Consider the following 23,046-nt stretch of genomic DNA (forward strand, 5'->3'; position numbering starts at 1 on the left):
TGCGTTTCCCCCTTGATCTACCTCTGTTAGGGGGACATTTGTTTCTTCTTCGGTTTCTTTCCCTTTCTTCGACTGATCTGCAGTTTCTTCATGGTTCTCTGAGGCATCCACCTTTTCCCCTGAGGAGGGGCCTTCATTTGAGACTGGTTTGGTCTTATCATTGGTCTGGGGATTCCCCTTTGGTCCTGTTTTCTTCTGCTCGTTTGGCTTTGAGACTACCTTCCCCTTTTTTATTTCCTTCCATCATTCTTCTTCGACTTTGTCCCCTGATGGTGCTTTGGGGCAGTTTCGTTGAAAGTGACCGTGCTCATGGCAGATTCTGCACTTAAAAGGCAGTTGCTCATAGTCCAGCTTCTAGAAATGGTGCCAATCTCCAACTGTAAGTTTGATGGCTTCCGACAGCCCAGCTTCCAAGTCTACTTCCACGCAGATTCTGGCGCAAGTGTATTGGCCCTTGTTATCAGCTTTGTCGATGAATCTGCCCAGTCCATTTCCTATCTTTTGCAGGGATTGATAGCTCCAGCAGTGTATTGGCAAGTTGGGTAGCCGAACCCAAACAGGGACCTCCTTTGGGACATCGACTGAAGGATCGAAGTCGGGGGTCCATTTATTCAGAAAGAGTCCTTGATTTCCCATGAAATATGGGCCGTTTCTGAACACCAGATCTCGATCTTCCTTGGTAGTGAATTCGAAGATGAAAAAACCTCTTCCGACCGCGTAGCAGATCACATTGTTGGCCAGCAGCGGCCTCCAGTTTCGTTGGACCCATTCATCAGTGGATTTTGTTGTTGGCCAACAACCCATAAATTGCCCCACTAAACCTCTGTCAGCCAAGGCAAGGGCGATTTTGATCGGCTGATCTTCCAGCAAAGCGATTTCTGGGATTTCATCAAGCTTTTTGATAAACTTCGGTACTTCGGGATGAGGTCGTTTTTTCCCCTTCTGCGATAGCAGGCTTCGGAAGGCTTCTGCTGATGATGATGGAGGGGTGGGAGAGGGCTCCGCACCCCCTGGTGCAGCCATGGCGGCGGGCAGTCTCGGCAGCGAACGCTGACCTAGCCGGACGCAGATCAGAGCGCGCGCGCAGCAAAAAAAGCTTGCTTGAAGTTACTGTTACCAAGATCCGAAGGTTGTTGCCATAAAAGAAGGAACCCCTTTAATTATTATTAAAATTGAATAATTAAAATATTAAAATTAAGAATAAGTATGAAGAAATATGAATGTGACAGGAATATATAATCTGGATACATGAATGTGTATAATGTGTATAGACATATGAAGTATGGATACAAAAATGTGTAAAGAAATATGTATGTGAAAGAAATATAAGTATACTATAATGCATAATTCGAAAAATAATTGTGATAAATGTGTGGTAAATGATCAGATAAATGATTAAGAAAATATATATATATATATATATATATATATATATATGTTGTAGTTTACTTATTTTCAGATAATATTTGTCTAAACTTCAGTGAGAATTTATTGAAATCACAATCTTGTTAAATTCCCCACAATCCAAGTACCCAAAAAGTTTTTCAAAAGCTGAATCCACATATATAATCAAAAATACATTTTAAACAACAAAATATCACAATTTGACCAAAAATTATTTAACCAAATTTAAGCCAAAAACCCCTGCGAGGATTTATTGAAATCACAAACTCGTTAAAGTCTCCACAATCCAAGTGCCCAAAAAGTTTTTCAGAGACTAAATTTATACATACAATCAAAAACACATTTCAAACAATAAAATATTACAATTTAACCAAATTCCAACCAAAAACTCGTTAAAGTCTCCACAATCCAAGTGTCCAAAAAGTTTTTCAGAAACTAAATTTATACATACAATCAAAAACACATTTCAAACAATAAAATATTACAAGTTCACCAAAAATCATTTAACCAAATTTAAATAGAGTACTGTACACTAAACTAAATGAAAAACTCTAAACTATATACTATATATTTTTCTTTTACTCACGAAAATAAAATAGAAACAACTCATAAAACATTTACGACATACTCAATATGGTCAGGAAAACATGGGACAATGAACAAAAAATTTCAACAAAAACTGAAACAGTTTGCATGCTTTTGAATATATGCCATAGATGTTATCAGAACACCTCAATCACTAAACAGTGTATTGTACTGAATTTCACTAATGGTATTCTCACATTCTACACAGAGTAGATATTGGAATTTGGGAGAGCACGGGCTTTCTTGGATTAAATTTTGAACCACAAGCCTATGGTCCGTGAGTCTTACATATCTAAAAAGTGCGAGTAGAATACCACTGCCTTTGTCATCATCATCCCAGTACTGGAAATTACAAACAGTTCATACCAACTAGGAATTCAACCTAGTTTAACAAGTGATACTGGTTTGTTTTAACCCTGAGATGGTGTAGCACTGAGAGTAGCATGTTTCTCCATCACTCGACGTGTTGCAATGGCCGCTGCTTCACTGGCCCGCCCTGAGATGGTGTAGCACTGAGAGTAGCATGTTTCTCCATTACTCGACGTGTTGCAATGGCCGCTGCTTCACTGGCCCGCAAACTGCCATTAGCCATTAAAGTAGCAAATTCAGAAGTAATTTCTTCTTGAACTTTGGTCCGTGCATCACCCAAAGGATCTTCTGGTTGAGCTCCACCCTCCAAACAGTTTGATCCACTTTCACCCGCAGCTTCATTACAATTATTGGGCCCTTTGGCATCTGAGTTGGTTGAGTCATCTAATAGATGACTGACAGGTTTAACTGTAGGTGGTATATTGCTGCTAACATTAGTTTCAACTTTTACTGATTCAGACACCCCTCTATATTCTTTCTTGTTTGGGGATTTTGATATTCCTCGCTGCTGCACAAGGTTGGACGTGGGTAATGAAGCACCCATATGAGGAACTTGAGGTACCCCTCCATATCTTAGAGTAGCTTCAAACTGCATTATCATTGGCACTGCTTCACAGAAAATGGGAAAATACAAATGAAAAAAAATGAGTTAGTGATATAACGCTCAAGCTCAGCAACATTCTTCGCATCCACTCTTCTGCATAAACATCTGTATTGAAAACGACTTACTTATTAAAGGGCCCATTGGGCTGTTCATCACTTCTTGTGGGAGCCTAAGGATGAAATCTGGGATGTTGCAGCCAACCAAAAACTGTGCAACCTCATTGCTGAAGTTGTTACAGTTATGGTGCAACAAACTATATGTTTCAGCTGTATAGCGAGGGCTTATTTCTTCCAGGAATTCTTCAAACATTTCCATCGGGACGTGAGTGACACCCAACTCAACCACTTTCCACGGTTTTCCATATGGAGTTTGCCCTGTAGGGCTGTGTTGAATACCACCCCCAAAGTAATACTCCTTCCCATAAACTACCACACCGGTATGCCTGGACATAAGAATAAAAACACATGCCAAATAATGTTCAGTGTAGAAAACAAAATCTTGGTGCATTCCAATTCTTGTAATAGCATGGATCTATGTTAGTTTCATCATATCTGGAAAGTATCAGGAAAGCATTCTGTAAATTCAAGACGGATCCTTTCAATAGCCATTTGGCATGATTGCATGCATCAGAACAACAATGACTTAGTTATATCATATATGTACAAATTTCATATAGAATTCAACTTAACTCACATATATTTAAAAGTGGCTTTTGGTGTTTGAACAGCACGGGTACTGGATTTGTTAATCATTTAGTTTCAATGTTTGCAAATATTGGTATTATTTTAGAAATGAATCAACAAACGTCAAAAAGTATGAAATCTTAGTGGAAATACGAGCAACAAGATAAGCAGGTAAACTAATTTTGCTCCGAAAATTCAAGTTTCATTGAAATATTTTTTGGATTTTACATCGAACACCTAGCAAACTTAAAAACCATTTTTCTGCTCGTATTAAGCATCAATAGCTATTGCTCAAATGCTTTTTTGCACCCCCAAAAAAACACTAAAACCTCACCACATCAAATCCAAAGACTGCACTTTCACCATGCCATAAAACCTCTTAGATTCAGCAAGGTTAATTGTTTTCTTGGCCACTACTTCCTCCAACATTTTTGGATGTCTCTTCTGTGCAAACCTTTCATGAAAAGTTCAAAGATCATCCAAAGTAATATTCAAATTGCAAAGTTTATCATTTTCTATGAAATAGCTCTACAGGTTAGCTCAGTTGGTCGAGTTCCCGTTGCTAAAGCACCTCACTGATAGGGAGTCGTAACGAGGTTGCGGAATCAATTCTCCTCAAGAGCCTCGGGGTTAGGCTTTGCTAATAAACCAATAGGATGTGATCCTTTCAAGTAGATCTACCTAGATATTTCTTTAAATTCAAAAAAAAAACAAAACAAAACAGACAAACATTTCCATGGATCAATTTAGGCCACTTGGAAGAAATCATTTTCCATGGACTAATTTAGGCCACTGTGAATAACCATTCTAACCATTGTGTAGAGATTAAAAGGTACCATTATAGATTCATATTTTTTTTTATTGTAGAAGATTTAATTTTAGAAAATATGAAAACACGTTACAAGCCTATCGGCAGAAAATGTCAAAACTATACTGATTGCAAACCAAAACCCAGGAATGATAAAAATTCACTTAAAAGTTAAAAGGCATGTGCTACCGACGAAGACATCAATTTAGGCCACTTAGAAGAAATCATTTTCCATGGATTAATTTAGGCCACTGTAGAGATTAAAAGGGACCATTATAGATTCATATTTTTTTATTGTAAAAGATTTAATTTTAGAAAGTATGAAAACACGTTAAAAGCCTATCGGCAGAAAATGTCACAACTACGTATACTGATTGCAAACCAAAACCCAGGAATGATAAAAATCCACTTAAAAAGGCATGTGCTACCGACGAAGACATCAAAAATGGAAACAAGGCCACGCAATTTTTGGAATTTTCATTTTTAAAATATCCACAAGGAAAATTTGCATAATTTAGCTTAGACTCCTTGTGCTCCTTAAACCCCAGGACCTTGGTCATATCAAATGCGATATGTGACCAGGAAATACAAAGATGGGCATGGACTTGCAGTGGCCATCCAACGAGATCTCGTATATTAAAGACGTTTTGAACGTGTGTCCCCCAAATATTTTACCAAATCCACCATAGTGAAAATGTTAATACATTTGAACTGTATAAGACTAACCAAATTTCAGACAGCCAAAGTCAAACTTTTGATGTCATGCCACATAGACAGGAAACACTTTTCCAGCTCCAGTCACTAACTTCAAAAAAATAAATGAAAACGAAAAACTTTTATTAATGTCAGACTTGATGCAAGAATGCAATTTAATTAGAATTGTTTCTAAGGTTCTAAATTGTTAGAACTATTCTAAATCAAAATTGGTCATCAATCCGACCTCCACATTGAGTTAAGCACATTTGAGTTGATTTCTTTGCATGATAGGTCCATTAAAGTGGTCAATGGTTATTGAAGACTGATGGTATTCAAGCCTTTGCACATATTGCCTCTTGCCATCCTTAATTAGCTGAAGCAACATTCACTGGTAGGATACTACATAGAGAGCATCTCTAGTGCCTTCAGCCTTTAACCTGCTTGGCCTACTCGACATCAATTGTAGGAATTTTATGACTACGTTATACCATACAAATTGTTTATCCTCCATGACTACTAAATATCCCTAACTTGATCCTGCCCACCCTTTAAATAAATGAGGGGATATAAATGACAACTTCTGGTAGAGACCTCCTTTCATGAGATTCCCTCTTTATATGTAACTCAGTGTTCTTGGAAAATTATAACTTAAACATGCAGGTCGACTAACAGTGACATCTACTTAGCCTCGTCGATATCTTCCGATTGTTTAATTTAGTATATACAATTAATCCAAAATCCCACACTTTCAGCGAGTTAGGAGACAGTCTCATTGACCGGATGTTCATCGTCACTATTGGTTCATTTATGACCAACGAAACTACACGAAACTACTCGTAGTAATTTATGATCTACTAAAACCAAAACATAAATTTGCAAACAATGGCAGAATATTACAGACATTTGTCTCGCAACCAAGGGACTATAAAAAGGGCAATTGAAGCTTATAAAAGCAATAGCATGTGCCCAATCGTTATATATTAATGTACAAAAGTAGTTTTTGAAGTTTCGGTAAAAGAAAAAGAAGATTACAATATAGGATACGTCTCTGAGTAAGTAAAAAGGGCCCAAGGGATGAAATCACTCTAGAGATCGTTATATATTAATGTGAAAAAGTAGTTTTTGAAGTTTGGGTACAAGAAAAAGAAGATTACAATATAGGATACGTCTCTTAGTAAGCAAGAAGGGCTCAAGGGACCACACGATGAAATCACTCTAGAGAAACAATTGTAATACCTAATGACATTTTAAATAAAGAGCCCAAAGTTAGAGAACGGAAAAGATTACAAAAGCACTTGAAGAAAATCCGATGGAAAGGCTTAAAAAGGAAGACGAAACTAATGAATTGCATGTTGAAAAGTCAAAGAAAGAAAAATCAAATGAAAACTCCAAGCTTGAGTTAGAAGAATACCCTATAGAAAAACTTGAAAAAAAAAAGCCCCAATAAGGACATAAAAAGGAAGAAGTAGCTAACGTGTTGAATAATCAAATAAAGAAGATTCAATGACAAAGGTTGCTATATATCACCACCTGCACCATTTAGAGAAACAACAGTCATCAAAACAAGGGTGTGAACGTCAACAAAACTTCATATGGGGCCCCATGGAATCAAAAAGGCAGCCAATATGAAGGCACATCAAAGACTAAAAGTAATGCGTGGAGATATCAAAGCATCACAGCGAAGACATGGATCCAAAGAAGAAACCAAGATCAAAATCGAGAAAAGACTACTACAATTAGACCCTATCTCCACATTTGGCTACATTGGTTAGTAGGTTATATTATATGGCTTCTTCCCATGTTTCGAGGATGAAACATGCTAAGGGGGATGGAATGTAATATACCTAAGGAAGATAATATGGACTACATAGGGAGGTATCTAGAGGGATAATTAATGTAATGTGGCCATAATAATGTAATAGGTCTACTTTCTAATTAAAAGGAAATAATATAATAATAAGGGGCATTTGGCATAAGATCCCTAGAAATACTCATAAGAAAGTATAAATACACGAGTCTCATTGTGTTCAATGTGTATTAGATTGTACTATCCTGCAATAAACATGGTTTGTAGAGTGATTCCTTCCATAGGGAGCATTTGATGGTGTTACCTTACCTTAAGGGTTCTTCTCTCTATATTCTTGTGTTGTTCATGGTGAGTTCCTTTGATATCTTTTGTGTTTGAAGACTAATATTTGGAAATTTTCATGGTGGAATCTCTCTTATATCTTTGAAGCTTTACTAAAAAAATTCAAGACATCTCAAGAGGTGAAAGTCTCAATGATACATGATATGATTTCCCTTATCATGTGCATGCTAAACATATGGGGCACTCATCCCATTACTTTAAATATTTGTGATTATACCATCCAATTAGTTGTACCAATATGTAATTAACAACTTCACTTTGTCCCTCTATTTGCAAATGGAAGGAGATACTCCTTTTTAACTTGGTGTCACTCATTTCTTTTTACATCTCACTTATCATCTAACCCTCTAGCCTCTAAGACCCCCCCATCAATAATTGGCTCAGAAGCAAGTTTGAACTCATGTGGGGAGTATAATATTTTTCCTCTCAACCACTTGAGGTAGACCCAATTGAGATATTTCGATGTCCATCATTGTCTACAATGTGATCCAAAGGTGGTTGAGAAACTTAGGGTCCCTATGTAACATAATAGATGTAAACAACCCAACATACACACATGTAAAAACAATGTTGTTGCATCTTACCCCATAACCAAAATTTTGCAAGGAATAAACACATACATATTTCTTTTATCAACAATCATAAATATCTAATTGTGATGACATTGTGTTCCTGACAACCATCCTACAAAATAAATGGAATCTCTCTCCCATGGTTTCGAAGGACATTGGAAGTGACATCTAAGTTCCAAATTTTGGTTTGGAGGCTTAGAGATGCTCCACAACGCACATTGTCTACTGAGTTCTTAGCATCTGCTTGCATACAATGCCACTAGAGTCACCTCTATAGGTTGGCCAAGGTCTTATTCATGAGAAAAGCCCTTACTACCCTTTATCAACCAGAGTTGGCATTCCCTTTTAGGAACATAAATCTAGGTAGTAATAGAGTATACCATCTTCCGTATGGAATCTATGTTTGCATTATGACACATTATCTACATCAACACCCCCCATTGCGTCCATGTATGGATGCCACTCAAGATCAACATCATACATATTCATGAAATACTAGACTTCAAGTGTATCAAGTTGAAAAATGACAACACCATTGGTACCCTTTATCCAATGTCCCTTTGCTTTCCACATACCTAGCCTTAGCCTATACATCATCCAATGTGCTAATATTGAACAATTGAACAATGATATATCTTTTTGGATGAGGCTATGTAATTCTTTGACATATTTGCACTATTGCTTCTTTCTCCTCCACAATCAGTAATTTGATTGCGAGCCAATGGAATTCTATCGTATCTCTTTTACCTTTTTAACTTTGTTTATGTTAAAGACAATGCTACTTGCTTTTCATATCTTGTTCATACCCAATGAGATGGAACTACTTTTCAATATTTTCTTAAAACAATTCCACAAGTTCATAGGCAACTTTCCTTATGATATTGTCTCTAAGTAAAACTCTATCACCATGGCAATGCATCCCCTACCAATTTCAATTAGTGCATAAAGAGTGGTTATTTCAAGCAAAGGTTATGTGGTTAAGGGAAGGAACTTCGATTGACTCACCACTCTTTCATTGAATCTTAAGACGGAAAGGATTGGCCCAAAAGAATCAAGTATAACCCAATGGGAGTCCACTTGTGGGAGGTTGGATGAGTAGAGATGATGATTTTGAAGGGATTGATGTGTATTGATTAACACTAAGGTGGACAATGAAGAAAGGATTGATAGGTTTTTTATGGAGAAGTAGATGATGAAGGATGGATCGATGAGTAAGAAAATTATTGGCATCGATTAGGTAGTGTTGGTGGTGTTGATTGGTATTAGTTAATGATAGAGCATTGGGAGTTGTTGGAATTAGCAAGCCTAAAATTGTTGACATTGGTAGGACTAAGGTTGTTAGGAAAAGGAAGGTTGTTGGTGGGAGGAAGGTCGTTGATATTAGTGGGAGGACAGCAATCACTGCTCAAGAGAAAGTGATTGGATCTAGCGAAACCAAATATAGGTTGCAGAGCAGGAATATGTTGTTATTATTGGTGGTAAAAAGAGATTATCTAGTAAGTGTTAGTGATTTATTCTTGGTAGGAAGCCTATTTAAAACGGCATAAGAAGTGCCAAGGGAGTTCTTTGGCTTCCAAACTGCAAATCACTCAATTAGTTAGTTGGGTGCAAGCATTAGTTCCAAGAGACTAACAAAAGGTGTGAAATAGTTGCTTGCTCATTACATGTTTTGTTCTACTAGGAAGGTTATGTCTCAAGGCATGAGGAATTCAATTATAGTGTGAATGTGCAAAGCCCTATGGCACCCCTTTTGTCTGATTTGTGCAAGAAGGTCTTGGACCTATCTATGTTATTGAAATTTTGGAATTTGTAATCCTGGAGCGTTTTTTTGGTTTAATGAAGGGTGTACCTTGTTTCTTCATGGGAATGTTGTTTTTTGGCCAATGGTTGAACACATGCTATTGCGTTAATAATCTTTCATTGTCATTTCTTTAGCCCTATGTCTGCAAGGCAAAGTTCTACAATATTTTTCTATTGTTTGCAAAGCTATGTTTTGTTGTTAGGAGCTTATTTAATCTACTACAGATAGTTTCATTGGTTAGAAATGAGTTGACAAAGATGAACATGCATCTCATCAATGCGAGTAGATCCTATTTCATTGTAACCATTTAGAGTTGGGATCATAACTTTTGTTATAAAAGTGTTTCCCCTTTCACTAGTTAATTTATCTGAATTTATCTGAGGAGAGGTTTGATGGTGAATATTAGAAGTGGGTATTGTGCAAGTGGAGATTCTTTTTGGGGATGTGTAGAAACCATTATAGAGCAAGGATTGGTTTGAAAAATTTATGTATAATCAACAAGGAAGAGTTTGAGTCTCCTCATGCAACATTGATCATTGTGGAACAAGTTTTGTCTCTTTGATGAAATATGCAACAAGAATTGATGCTTCTTTAGTACTTGGTTAACACCATGATTTCAATTATAATGCTTAATTCAATGACTAAGGATTTTTTGTCTCCACCAAGGATAGGTTTATTTGCCAACAATTCAACAATATCTTCCAATATATTTACCACCAACATATAGTTTGATCATCATCCCCAAATTTTGCCTCTAGTTGGGGTATGGTGGCTTCGACTAGTACAACCTTTTAGGGTAAAAACAAGGATATAAATTAAGCCATTTGGAACACTTAATGTTGAGAAGTTGAATGATTGTTTGCATCAACTTAAAATATGTTTCTCTTGAGAAGTATTTTTAAACTTGTATAGGGTCAAAATGAACTATAACGCAAGAGTGGTGAGTCAATTGAAGTTCCTTCACTTAACCACATAACCTTTGCCCGAAACTATCCAATAACAAGTACTAGGACTCCTCTCTATACAAAAACTAAACCGTCTTCAACGTGTGATACATGATTCCTAATAATATCCCACATCCAATTCCCAAAGCTTCTCTATTTTGTTTGTCTAAAGACAAGGCATGTTATAACTTGATTTGCAGAGTCATAATCCTTGACTATAGGGCTAAAGTATAACAAATAGGATTCACTTAAGTACTTGATTATACCTCTAATGTACTTGTATTTTAAGTGACCTAGACCCTATTCATGTTTAAATTCAAGGAAAATGTATGTCATACAAGAAAATATAATAAATTCACTTGTAAATTTGATAGAGACAATTTTGCAAAAATTCTATTATAAATTTATATATACTCAAACAAAAAACAAATACAAATATTTTTAAACTTCATATTTAATCAAAAATATATCAAATTAAATCTCGAGACTATACACATGCATGCATATATATGGCCACTACTTTAGATTCAACAAAACTCAAATTTTCTTTACATACATATGCCACTACTTGAGATTCGACAAAATTCATTTTTTTTTAAATCACCACATTGGGTGACTAAGCTTGTAGTCATAACTAAGGCTCTTTCGTTTCTTTTGTTTCTATTGTTTAAGGTAGCTGAAAGGGGAGCACTATCATTATTGAATAGACAAATCACCACATTGGCTAACTAAGCTTGTAATCACAACTAAGGTTCTTTTGTTTCGTTTGTTTAAGGTAGCTGAAAGGGGAGCACTATCATTATTGAATAGATAAATGCAAGACTCCAATTATCTTCCAAGGACATTCTAAAATCGATAAGATAACCTTCTTGATGGAGATGAGCACATATGGCAAAACCCCCTTTGGTACATTAACAAAGTTCACGTATGTATAGGGGAGATGTTACATTTTGCCCCCTTGCCTTCCCAAGTTTCTTTGTTCTAAAGAGACAATGTCAATGCTAATCTGGTAGAGAATGGAGATAAAATGCATTAGTTAAAGAACAATGTTAATATGCCTCGCATTTGATGGGTACAACCTCATTTTTCTTCCGCAACAATCCTTTGATGTAATCATTGTACATATAATGCACTAGCTCCATGTGAGCTATGTTTTAAGTATTCTACCAAGATGCTTACCTTCTTGTTCATAAACTTTGAAGAAAGCTCGTTATTCCATCCAAATTGCATTGAAGGGTTTAGGTCTTCCAAGTAAAAGTAGCGTTAATAGTATTCACCGATACACATGATTATGAATATGAAGACAACACATATCTCTCCCTTAATTTAAATGTGTTAACTCCACCCACGCTAAATATACTTTCAATAAATTAACAATGCAAACATAGACAACTCTATTGACCACACACTGTCCATAACAGAAATTTCGAGTTATGAGAAGAGTGTCACCAAAAGTAGGAAGTTGAAACTCATAATCCATTTGTGCTATGTCTCAACCTGGTCCTAAGATTGAAACTTAAGACATTTGCTATCTGAGATTTGAGAATGGCTTGTGAAAATGAAAAACTTAGGATGGCAAGCTTTAAAGTTTACATTAACTAGCATGAGAGAGTCTGCTTTCCCTGGCTCTACTTTCAATCCTGCTTATAAATTTACCAATCCCTGGCTCTTATCAAGCCATTTATGATTTTTTTCTTCATAAAAATAATTTTATATTTCATAGATATAGTAATATACACAACAAGAATCATCATGTAGTTTTGCATTAATGGAACACCACAGAGGTAAGCAAGCTTCCCCTTCCAACATACGCAAGACAAATCAAAGGTATGCTTTATACATTTTATCTCTTTCATTTTCCGACATCATTTACCAAGAACTTCTGTTCAAATAAACATTCGGGGCACGCTTCACTTCATATCTTAAATAGAGCAAAGTAGCCATAACTACTGCAAGTTTTTAAATTTGGATAGCAATCTATAATGAACATATACTAATTCACACATAAAGCCAACTAGCCCGTTTAACAAAAACGACTTAACATGGTTTTCACTAAGCTTCTTCTAAGATTTCACACCCATCAATGATGGTCGATCATTCTCAAATTAAAAAATGTATCCCTGTTACCGAAGATGAAGTGCCATCAATGATACATATACATGTGGAAAATTCTATTAATCTGTGTGGGTGTTCTATAGGCTTATTAACCTAAACTAAACTAACTAATTTATCTAATATTTGCAATCCATTAATCATACATCTCTTGCTTGGCTATTGTAAAAACAGCAAGAAAGAATGGAAAAATAAGTATATTTCACAGAAATCAGTCTACATTAAATGGAACTATAAAGTATAACGCTAATCAAGTTAAAAACATATAATGAGATTACAACCATGTCAGGAGCGAAGGCCATTCTCCAACTTCCAAATTTACATGCAAATAATGTCCTCGAGTATTTCAAATTCCATATGTGCATGACATAGAAGTTGCTCATGAATATTGTTATGTGTTCAAACATTAAAACTAAAATCTACTTACCAAATTCCTTCGATGGCTTTTCCAAGAAAAGTAGTTGAGAGTTGACGAGCAAGTCCTTGGCTTAGATCATAAACATTTACCATGACCTTCTCTCCTTCCTGCATGATGAGGATGATTAGTAATTTCCTTCCATGTAATAATCTCGCATGAATAAAAGCACAGGCATATTACACAAAGATACACATGTAAACTCCTTTATAAAAAATGAAAACACTCTAGATCATAAACATTTACCATGACCTTCTCTCCTTCCTGCATGATGAGGATGATTAGTAATTTCCTTCCATGTAATAATCTCACATGAATAAAAGCACAAGCATATTACACAAAGATACACATGTAAACTCCTTTATAAAAAATGAAAACACTCTCCCAAGGGGTGAGACGAAGTGAGGTGTTCCCCTTTATTTAGGCTGCAGAGCGAAATGGGTGTGATTCTATGCATTACATTTTGAACCTACTGTAAACTCCTTTTAAAAAAAATGAGATATTTATGCATTGCATTTTGAACGTACCGGCATGGTATCATGATATAACAAAACCACAAATGTACACCAAGCATACACATCCACGTGGGTGAATACAGACAAATATAGAACGCCATCATTCATGCACAACAGCCACAGACTACATGTAAATATCCTTGTTTCCTCATGGACACGAACGAAGGGTGGAAAGGATTCTCAGATGATATGCTGTCCACGTGGGTGAATACAGACAAATATAGAACACCATCATTCATGCACAACAACCACAGACTACATGTAAATATCCTTGTTTCCTCATGGACACGAACGCAGAGTGGAAAGGATTCTCAGATGATATGCTGTTTCCAAGTCTTTAGTGATTATGTTCAGTTCGAATTCAAAATTTTCGATGAACTTCATTTATATATAAAAAGGGTTTAGCTTAGGTAGTTGGGAGAAACCGTTATTTTTTTTTAACCAGATTCAATTCTTACATGTATTAATTTAGATAGTCCGGAGAAATTGTTATCTTTCTTATCCAAATTCAATTCTTGCAGATAATATTTTGAGTTCATAATGAGTAATATTCATACAATAACTTCAAACACCTTATTGTCTGAACAATCCATAAGAATAAAAACATAATATATATATATATAGATAATAATAAGAAATCATCATTTCTCTTAACATTAATAAAATATTAATATGAATAACAGTCCCAATCAATAAACATGTATAACTCATGAATAACTTAATAATCCAAAAGAATAGCACATGTTTCTCAAACTTCATATACTTGCCGAAGCCTTGACCCTCAATGAAATAGAAATCCAATATAAGTCTATAAACTGTCACAATGCAAATCGGCCGACGATCGTTGGAGCATGAAAAAAAAGTCGAAAGTAATTGACTTGAAGCCTAAAAGCCTGAAAATCAAAGCCAAAGCCTTTAAGGCTTTACGAACTGTATTTACCATTTAGTAGAGGCAGTCAAGCTCAGGCTTGAAGACCGACAAATAACATGTGAAAAATGAATGCCTAGGGTAGAGAGAGGTATAGGTTACGGGTGTAATATTTTTTTACTTAAACTAATAAAACATAGAAAACCCTTCCTTGAACCCCAATTAAATTTGTTATTAAATTCGCTTTTACAAATTTGAATTCATTTAGGTTAACATTAGGTTCACCTGTGGGGATTAACAAATTTGGGGTTCACCAAAATTCAAACACAAAGGTTCAAATTCAGCAAACCATATGACTTAGCTTATCACTCACCAATATGTGTGTCTTTACATTTAGAAGTGAAGTGCACTTTACAAACTACAAGGAAAATATGTGTCATGTAACATAATGTGTGTAACACTAAATATATTGTTGCTTTGTAAACATTTGCAAGGCATTTGACACAATTCTTTGACATTTGCTAATTAACGACCTTAAGGATCTAAGTCTTCCCACCTTGGTGATATTACTTGTGATAACACTTTACAAGTCTATCACTGGTAGGTACAAGTAAGCCTTGGTGTGTGCAAGGGAATTCAAAGTAACATAGGAATTAAATAAGGTTTCCCATGACTTTACATGGATGAGCTAGAGGTAATTATATGAAGTACCTTGAGGCTTGACTCCACTGATGGCTTCCTTCTTTCTGGACTTTCTATTAGCTTTTGAGGTCACTCCAACAGTGCTTTAACCATGCTAGGAGAGCACTAGGTCCCCTAGTCCCTTGGCAATGCTTGATGGGCATATAGATGGTTCAACTAAGATGGATGCTTGACCTTGGTTAAAGTGCTAGCACAGTGCCTTACCTAGGAGGTTGTTACCCTAATGGACATGATGCCTAACTCATTGGGTGCACTAAATGGGGGATCAATTGCTTTATTAGGAGAGGTATCTACCTAGGAGAAGCGGCACTAGGCACATGGATGAGGGTACTTAACCCTAGGAGCATGGGACCATGTGATATACACCTTGGACATTGGATGCTTGGCATGAGGACACTTGGGTTAAGGAGCATACTTCATGGAGGTTGGTTGTAGACCTAAACACATGTTGAGGATGACCACTGGAGGATAGTGGTCACATTGGCACACATGTTGAGGAGCATTAGGCACAAAAGGACATGTGGCACACAATTAGAGGAAGGGTGCCCTGCATGAAGATACATGGATGGTAGACCACCATAGAAGACGAGGCATTGGACTAACACCTTGTTGGAGAGCACACCATCTTAGAGGAGGGGATACAAGAGGGGCATTTCATGGATTGAAAAAACCTTGTGCGATAATTGTTTATTATTGTATTGTAGAACACTCCTTGAAGATTTCCTTGATGGTTAACCATGTGGACACAAGATCTTGTTTTCTATGAGCCTCCCTCACCTACTCTATATATAAAGGGAGAAGAGATCTCTTGTAATACCATTGTACTCTATTCTATCTTTGTCATCATCTTGAAGATATCTTGTAGGAAACAAAAAACTAGGGCTACTACAAGACAAGACAAAGACAAAGACACATCTTGGATGCTCTTTAGATACTACTCATTATTTACTCAGGTTCATGCTATGCAAGTATACCCTAAGAAAAAGAATATGACAATTGAGGAGATGATGGTTTATTTTGTGGCTCCTATTATAACACTAGGTTTCCAACAGTAGTAGAAGACAAGAAGAGTGGAGCTAACAACTTGGATGATATTGTAGCCTTGTTCATGTGGTGGATGGAGACTAGGGCAAGATCATGGGGAACCTAGCTTGATGAGTCTTGAGCTTGGTGTGATGATTTGCTCCAAAGAAGACTCAATTATTGTATTCTTAATGTTCCATGGAAAGTCTTGATGCCAAAGTTGAAGAACTAGGATTTCAGGAAACCCTAGGATGGACAAGTAAACTTGGAGGCCAACCATGTATTTATGTAATTCAACATGGCTATGGTTTGTAAACCCTTGTTAAAAAAGAGCATTGGTGTAGAGAATTTATGTGATTATAAGCTTGGTATGTGCCAAGGAGACTTGCCAACGTTGATGCTAGTTTGTTGAGAATCTTTGGTGAGTGAAAAGCTTTGCTTGGGTGTGATTCCTAGCTAGTCGGAATTGGTAGCTAAGGCTTTCCTATAATTTTCCAACTTCAATTTCAAGACATTAAGACAAAGATCCACCTCTTCACTTGTTGGTGACACCAACTCTTCTATGTGTGTACAAGATTTGAAGAACATAACTTCAAGTGCTAGACAATAACCGAATAGGGAGGGTAGTTATCCTAAAGTTTTCCAAGCACATTCATGCTAAGAGATCAATTATTTGAGCTATTATTCTTGCAAAATTTTGACATTACCACACTCATTGCTTTGGTGTTAATCCAACTAGTGATGATGATACACAAGCTCAGGTGAATGACTAACTTCTAGTTCTTCTAGTTCTTGATATTGGTAGGCTCGTTTCAAACAACTTTCTTAACGGATGCTCTAGAGCTTTCCAAGAGAAACATAAATAAGGGCATTCAAGTTGAGATTTACAAAGCCTACCTTTGGTCCATGTGGTCGAAGTCTTGCTTTCCCTAGGCTTTATCACTACTTGCATTTATATCTCCAATTCAAGGATGAATTAATTAAACCTCCTAGGTACACCAAACCTCAAATGCCTTGCAATCTAAGCATTCCTCTAGCACAACCCAAAGCTCATTCCCATAGACTTCACAATAAGATGGACCACCATAATCCTAAAGAGCACTATAATTGTAAAATTTATACTTTAGAGCCTAAGATCAAGGTGCATTTTGATGAGATCAAAAGATGGCTCTTCTATCTTTTTAGGGACTCACATAGGCTCCTTTTAGGTAGTCATGGAATGGCATGCACTAGGCCAATTACTTATTTCTTCTGGCCTTCTCACACTTCAAAAGGAAAGAGAACCTTTGACCAACAACTTGGCTCGCGTAGACCCGTGAGGCATCACATATCCAAGGAAATCATTAGGGTCACACTGATCACATTTTATCATAGTGCTGAATGTCAAAAAGCCTTTCCAATGTAGCAAGATTCTTCTCTTTCTATGTGACTTCCTTCTTGATGAGGCTAGTTGATGTTCCACATTTTGATAGGTTCAATCTTCCTTGTGATGGGATTCTCTTATTTTTTATTAGGGTTTATTGCTGCTATGTAATCCATGAAGTTGTGCTTGCAGTTTCTATATCATCTATCATATAATATATTATGGTGCTTTCAATGCCATGGGTCAATTTTGGCCTTGGCAGATATTAATATATATAAATAAAATTAATAAACTAAAATGGGCAAAAAAAAATATGTCTAATACTTAAAAAAAAAAAAAGAGTCATAATAAGACAACAGATGGAAAAAAGATCAATCTTAACATCTTGATCCCCTATCTTTTAAGCAATGACCTAAGGTGCTTAACAAAACCAGGGTTAAGATGGATTTAGTTGCAACTTCGAGAACCTTCATCAAAGATCACTCTCTGCACTGAATTTGTACTTCTATAAAAAGATAAAACAATGGAAAGTGTATCAAATACGTACATTGTGGCAATCTTCTCTATTTCTGGTCCTTTTCAATTCTGGTATATAAAAGTATTCTCGTTGCTATATGATGCCTATATTGCTCATGGACTAAGAAATCTAATGATAGAGGTCCTACATCCAAGCCAACACCCTTACAAACAATCCATAATTTTTTGAGAAAAGAAAGATGTGACTGCTCCTATAGAGGTTGAATATTATATGGAAAAAACTGATGCCTATATTGCTCATGTATTGAGAAATCTAATGAGAGAAGTCCTACATCCAAGCCAACGCCCCTAAAAACAATCCAGATTTTTCGAGAAAAGAAATGTAGGGCTGCTCCTACAGAGCTTGAAAATTATACGGAAAATTGGAGCATGTTTCCGGTAAAATTATGTGCGACGGCCGGTACTCTTCAGTATTGCTGTAATCACAACGAAAATTGAATATACTGCATCCATGAAGAGTTTGAAAAGAGTCCTTCACAGAAATGGGCAAAGGAAATATCATCGAAGGAATAGGATATTGCCTTATAATATGAAAATGGTGAAAGAGAAAATAAAAACTGCAGAAGCAACCATAAAAGCTAAGCAGAGAATTTCCTTGAAATGTTCAGAGTACAGAAAGGAACAGAATACATACCTCAGCCATATTTTCAAGAGAATAAGCTTAAGCTGCACACCTGAAACGCCCCCAGTGTAATCAATTAGCTACCACAGGCTATCCCTGACCCCAACATAAATCCCCAAAACACATTCCACATGCTAAAACTGGCAGAATTAAACTCTAATTTTATACCCAACAGATACTAACATGAATCGATCTACAAATCACCGGACTAATATCTGTCAAACGACAACTACAAACGATGAGATCTGAATCTGTTGCCATTCACTGCTAAAACACAAATTGTGGTCAAACTCCATCCAAATAATTACCTGAGATGACCTGAAAATCGCTGAAACTGTAGGGCAATTCAATGCAATGTGGGTTGCTCAATGCCCAAAATGGGCAATAGGTCTCTCAGACATAGCATTTATAGCAAACTCCCGCCCGAAACACGAAAGAGAGGGTCAGGTGTCTGGAACATTCTGGAGGCGTCCCTTGTGGCAGAGCAAGGGCATCCCCGGAGCGTGGACCAAACGCTAACTCCCTCGTCCCTTTTGGGTGAACCTTTTAACTTTCTCGAGTGGGTTTTCTCACAGTTTTCGTTGGAATCAAACAGTTATAATTTCATCGTGTCAGAATTCAATCTCATTCCATTAACTATGTATTTAGAATCATTTTAAATCAATCTAAACAGTAAAATTCAATCTAAACAACCCATTATTAGAATTTAAAATTCGTTTATCCACCCATCCCATAATTTTAAATCAATCTAAACCGTAAATTTCAATCTAAACAACCAATTATTAATTTAAAATTCGTTTACCCAACAATCCCAACTTAACTGTCAATTTTTTCAATTCAAACAACCAGTTATATTACAATATAGATTCCTGTATCCACGAATCCCGAGACGCCTGAAATGCATCTAAACTGGACACGAAGCATTTTAGATGTACCATCTGCGTATTGTGATTGGCTAAAACCCATCCACCTGGCCGTGTGTTAGCCGAGAGTTTTTACAAGTTTCGACGACACCAACCATAGAGTCTAGAAACTTCGATATTTCCAACTGCTTTGGTTTGACCGAATAATATTTTCATTTGTATTATTATATGCAATATTAATTTGGATTTGTTAGGTGTTTGTAGAGGTTAACCTTACAAATTAGGTCGGAAAATAATAGAAATTTTGATAGGATTATGATAAAATTTGATTAAAAATCTGGGTTATAGTTGTCAAACTTTAAGATTTTGGGTGTCCTAAATATTTTTTTATGGTGCTTAATCCATTTTCACTATCAAAAAAACGATTCAAACACTCTTTCAGATTTTTTTTTAAATTCCCAGATTCCAATAAGAATATGTTATGCAAACAAATTTGTAGCCTCATAACGCCTTTATATAATTGTCTTTAGTGCAACTTTTTGGAGTTTTTGGTCCCAGAATTCGGCGTAAAAAGTTGTGGTGAAATCTTGATTTGTGTTATTTAAACTAATATTTTTTACTATATATATGGATTCAACACCTTGAAAAACCCCTAGCGTACTTCTATTGACCCAGAATTACTAATCAAACTTGTGATTTCAACAATTTCTGTTAGATTTTAAAAAAATTAGACCTGAAAATTCCAAAAAAATACTTTTAAAAAATCTTACTAAAAACAACTCCCTTTACATATATGAAAGGCAGTTGTCTATAATGAGACTTTTTGGAAGCTTTTTCGGTGGGTTTTTCCGGTCAAAATCCGGCAGCAATTTATTGGAATCGCAAGTTTGATAGTTAGTTGGTCAAAATCCGGCAGCAATTTATTGGAATCGAAAGTTTGATAGTTAGTTTCTGCACAATCAAGGGGTCCCAGGGGTTTTTCAGGGTGCTGAATGACTTTTTGGAAGCTTTTTCGGTGGGTTTTTCCGGTCAAAATCCCGCAGCAATTTATTGGAATCGCAAGTTTGATAGTTAGTTTCTGCACAATCAAGGGGTCCCAGGGGTTTTTCAGGGTGCTAATCCAAATATGGAGTTAAAAAACCATTTTAACTACAACAAATCAAGATTTAACCTCAATTTCTTCCGCCAGATTCCGTCACCGGAATCTCCAAAAAGTCGCATTATAAACAACTCCAAAAGTGAATCATGAATTTATAGGTATTTAAGATTTAAAATTAAAATGGTTTTTAAATGTGCGGGAATTTAACGAATGTACGATTGGTAATTTAATAAATTTGTGGATTAAGAGCATCCGAGGATTGGAACCTCATATCTTGTGGATGAAATTATTTAATAATATTTATAATAATTATAGTTAAGTTAGGGATCTATGTTATGGAACCATAAATTTAATAATATTTGAAAATAGGTATTAAAATGAAATTAGGTTAATTTATTATTTTAATATGCAGATTTTTATAATTAAAATTATGTTAGGAAAATTTATAGAAGGTTGAAGCATATGATATTTTGAATAAATATTTTATTTATTTTTAAGGGGTAGAAAGTTTAAATAATGAATCAAAGAGTGTCACATCAAATATAAATAAAAGTAAGAAATTAGAAAATGAATATAATTATTAGAAGGATAAAAAGAAATGTGATCGTTGATGAATATCAATTATTAATAATAAGATTAAGTGAAAAAGGGATTGGGAGAATAATTATAATAGGTCAAATTAAAATAAGAAATGGATTAGAAGAATAATTAGTTTCGAGGGTTAGCTCAATTGGTTGAGCTCCCGTCGCTAAAGCACCTCGATAATGGGAGGTCATCGGGTCAATTATCTTTGATGGCCTCGGGGTTAGGCTCTGCTACTAGCTGGTGTTAATCCCTTTGGGTAGATATGCCTAGATATTTTCTCAAAATCAAAAAAAAATAAAAAAAATAAAAAATAAAAAAAACTTGAGGATTAACTCAATTGGTCGCATTCCCATTGCTAAAATACCTCACCAACGGGAGGATCGCATTCCCATTGCTAAAGTACCTCACCAACGGGAGGATTAACTCAATTGGTCGAGTTCCCGTTGCTAAAGTACCTCACCAACAAGAGGCCACAGTCAGCTCTGTTATAGCTGGTGTGATCCCTTTGGGTAGATATGCCTAATATTTTCTCAAAAAAACCTCGAGGGTTAACTCAATTGGTCGAGTTCCCGTTGCTAAAGTACCTCACCAACGAGAGGCCACGGTCAGCTCTACTAGTTTGGTTGGCAGATGTGATCCCTAGTTTGGTTGGTTGGTTGGTGGGATGTGATCCCTAGTTTGGTTGGGGGGATATGATCCCGGGGTCACCTCTGCTAGTTTGGTGATTTGTTTGCCGAGATTTTCCTCAAAAAAAATAATAATAATTGAAATTGTTAGATCAAACTAATAATCTTAAATTTTGGTCAAATTGAATTAGGGTTAGAATTAAATATTTCTATTAAAAATCAAATTATAACTAAATTATTAAAATAAAATTGAAATAGTATTAAAATAAAATTAATTAGTACAACCACATTAAAAATATTAATGTGGTTGATATAGTCGTTTTATAAATATAACAGAACAAACTATTACAACACGAAGAATGTCTTACCAATGTACACATTTACCTCATTAACCATGTATAAAAAGGTTATGGGTCAACTTTAACTTGAGAAAAAAAAAAAGGAATTACACATCTTATTATAAAATGGACCATTTTGCTAAATAAAATTTGCTTATATATTATTTTCCCTATCTAATTAGAATATGAACATATCAGGAATAATTTCAAATCCCTAAGAAATTGGTGCGCGGGGAGCCTTGTGGCGAATCTAATTTAATTTGAAAAAAGAAAAAAAAATACACATCTTATAATTTCCCCATTTAATTGGAATATGAACTTATTAGAATTGGAATAATCTCAAATCCCTAGGAAATTGGGCGGGGAGCCCTGTGGCACAAATCTAATTTAATTTGAAAAATAAAAAGGAGGAATTACACATCTTATTATAAAATGGACCATTTTGCTAAATAAAATTTGCTTATATATTAATTTCTCCATCTAATTAGAATATGAACTTATTAGAATTGGAATAATCTCATAATCCCTAGGATATTGGTGGGTAAGGAGTCATTGGTACGAATCTAACTTTTTAAAATTTATTAAAAGTTAATGCAATCTAGCAAACTTTGTAACACACTACAACTGTTGATAAACATTAAGATTAAGCATACCTAAGCATATTCCCTTGAAAATAAATCTAAGTCGTTAAAAAAAAAAAAAATCAACAAATCCTCATCTACCTTCAATTAAAATAAAAAGTTTTGAAAAAAATTAGATTATT

The 23,046-nt window shown here is 35.5% G+C and overlaps 2 protein-coding genes across 3 annotated transcripts; both read right to left on the reverse strand.

Moving 5' to 3' along the window:
* Positions 1 to 354: 354 nt before the first annotated feature.
* On the reverse strand, positions 355 to 1,023 carry LOC149227245 (uncharacterized). The gene has a single exon (XM_089380442.1). It carries the CDS (start codon positions 1,021 to 1,023, stop codon positions 355 to 357), a length of 669 nt encoding a protein of 222 aa, XP_089236568.1.
* Positions 1,024 to 2,071: 1,048 nt separating this feature from the next.
* Positions 2,072 to 19,308, reverse strand: LOC149227246 (uncharacterized). 2 transcript variants are annotated; one of them, XM_089377726.1, is made up of 5 exons: positions 19,081 to 19,308; positions 18,785 to 18,824; positions 13,155 to 13,252; positions 3,088 to 3,404; positions 2,072 to 2,964 (listed from the first exon to the last, which is right to left on the reverse strand). In XM_089377726.1, exons 2-5 carry the CDS (start codon positions 18,791 to 18,793, stop codon positions 2,444 to 2,446), a joined length of 945 nt encoding a protein of 314 aa, XP_089233852.1. In that variant the 5' UTR covers positions 18,794 to 18,824; positions 19,081 to 19,308; the 3' UTR covers positions 2,072 to 2,443. The 2 variants fall into 2 exon arrangements, with proteins under 2 accessions (XP_089233852.1, XP_089233853.1); XM_089377727.1 differs by lacking the exon at positions 19,081 to 19,308 and adding an exon at positions 18,956 to 18,977.
* Between the last annotated feature and the right edge of the window lie 3,738 nt (positions 19,309 to 23,046).

Source organism: Pinus tabuliformis, chromosome J, assembly GCF_031772625.1.
Source record: "Pinus tabuliformis cultivar Carrire ecotype Pingquan chromosome J, CPIR1, whole genome shotgun sequence".
Lineage (NCBI taxonomy): Eukaryota > Viridiplantae > Streptophyta > Pinopsida > Pinales > Pinaceae > Pinus > Pinus tabuliformis.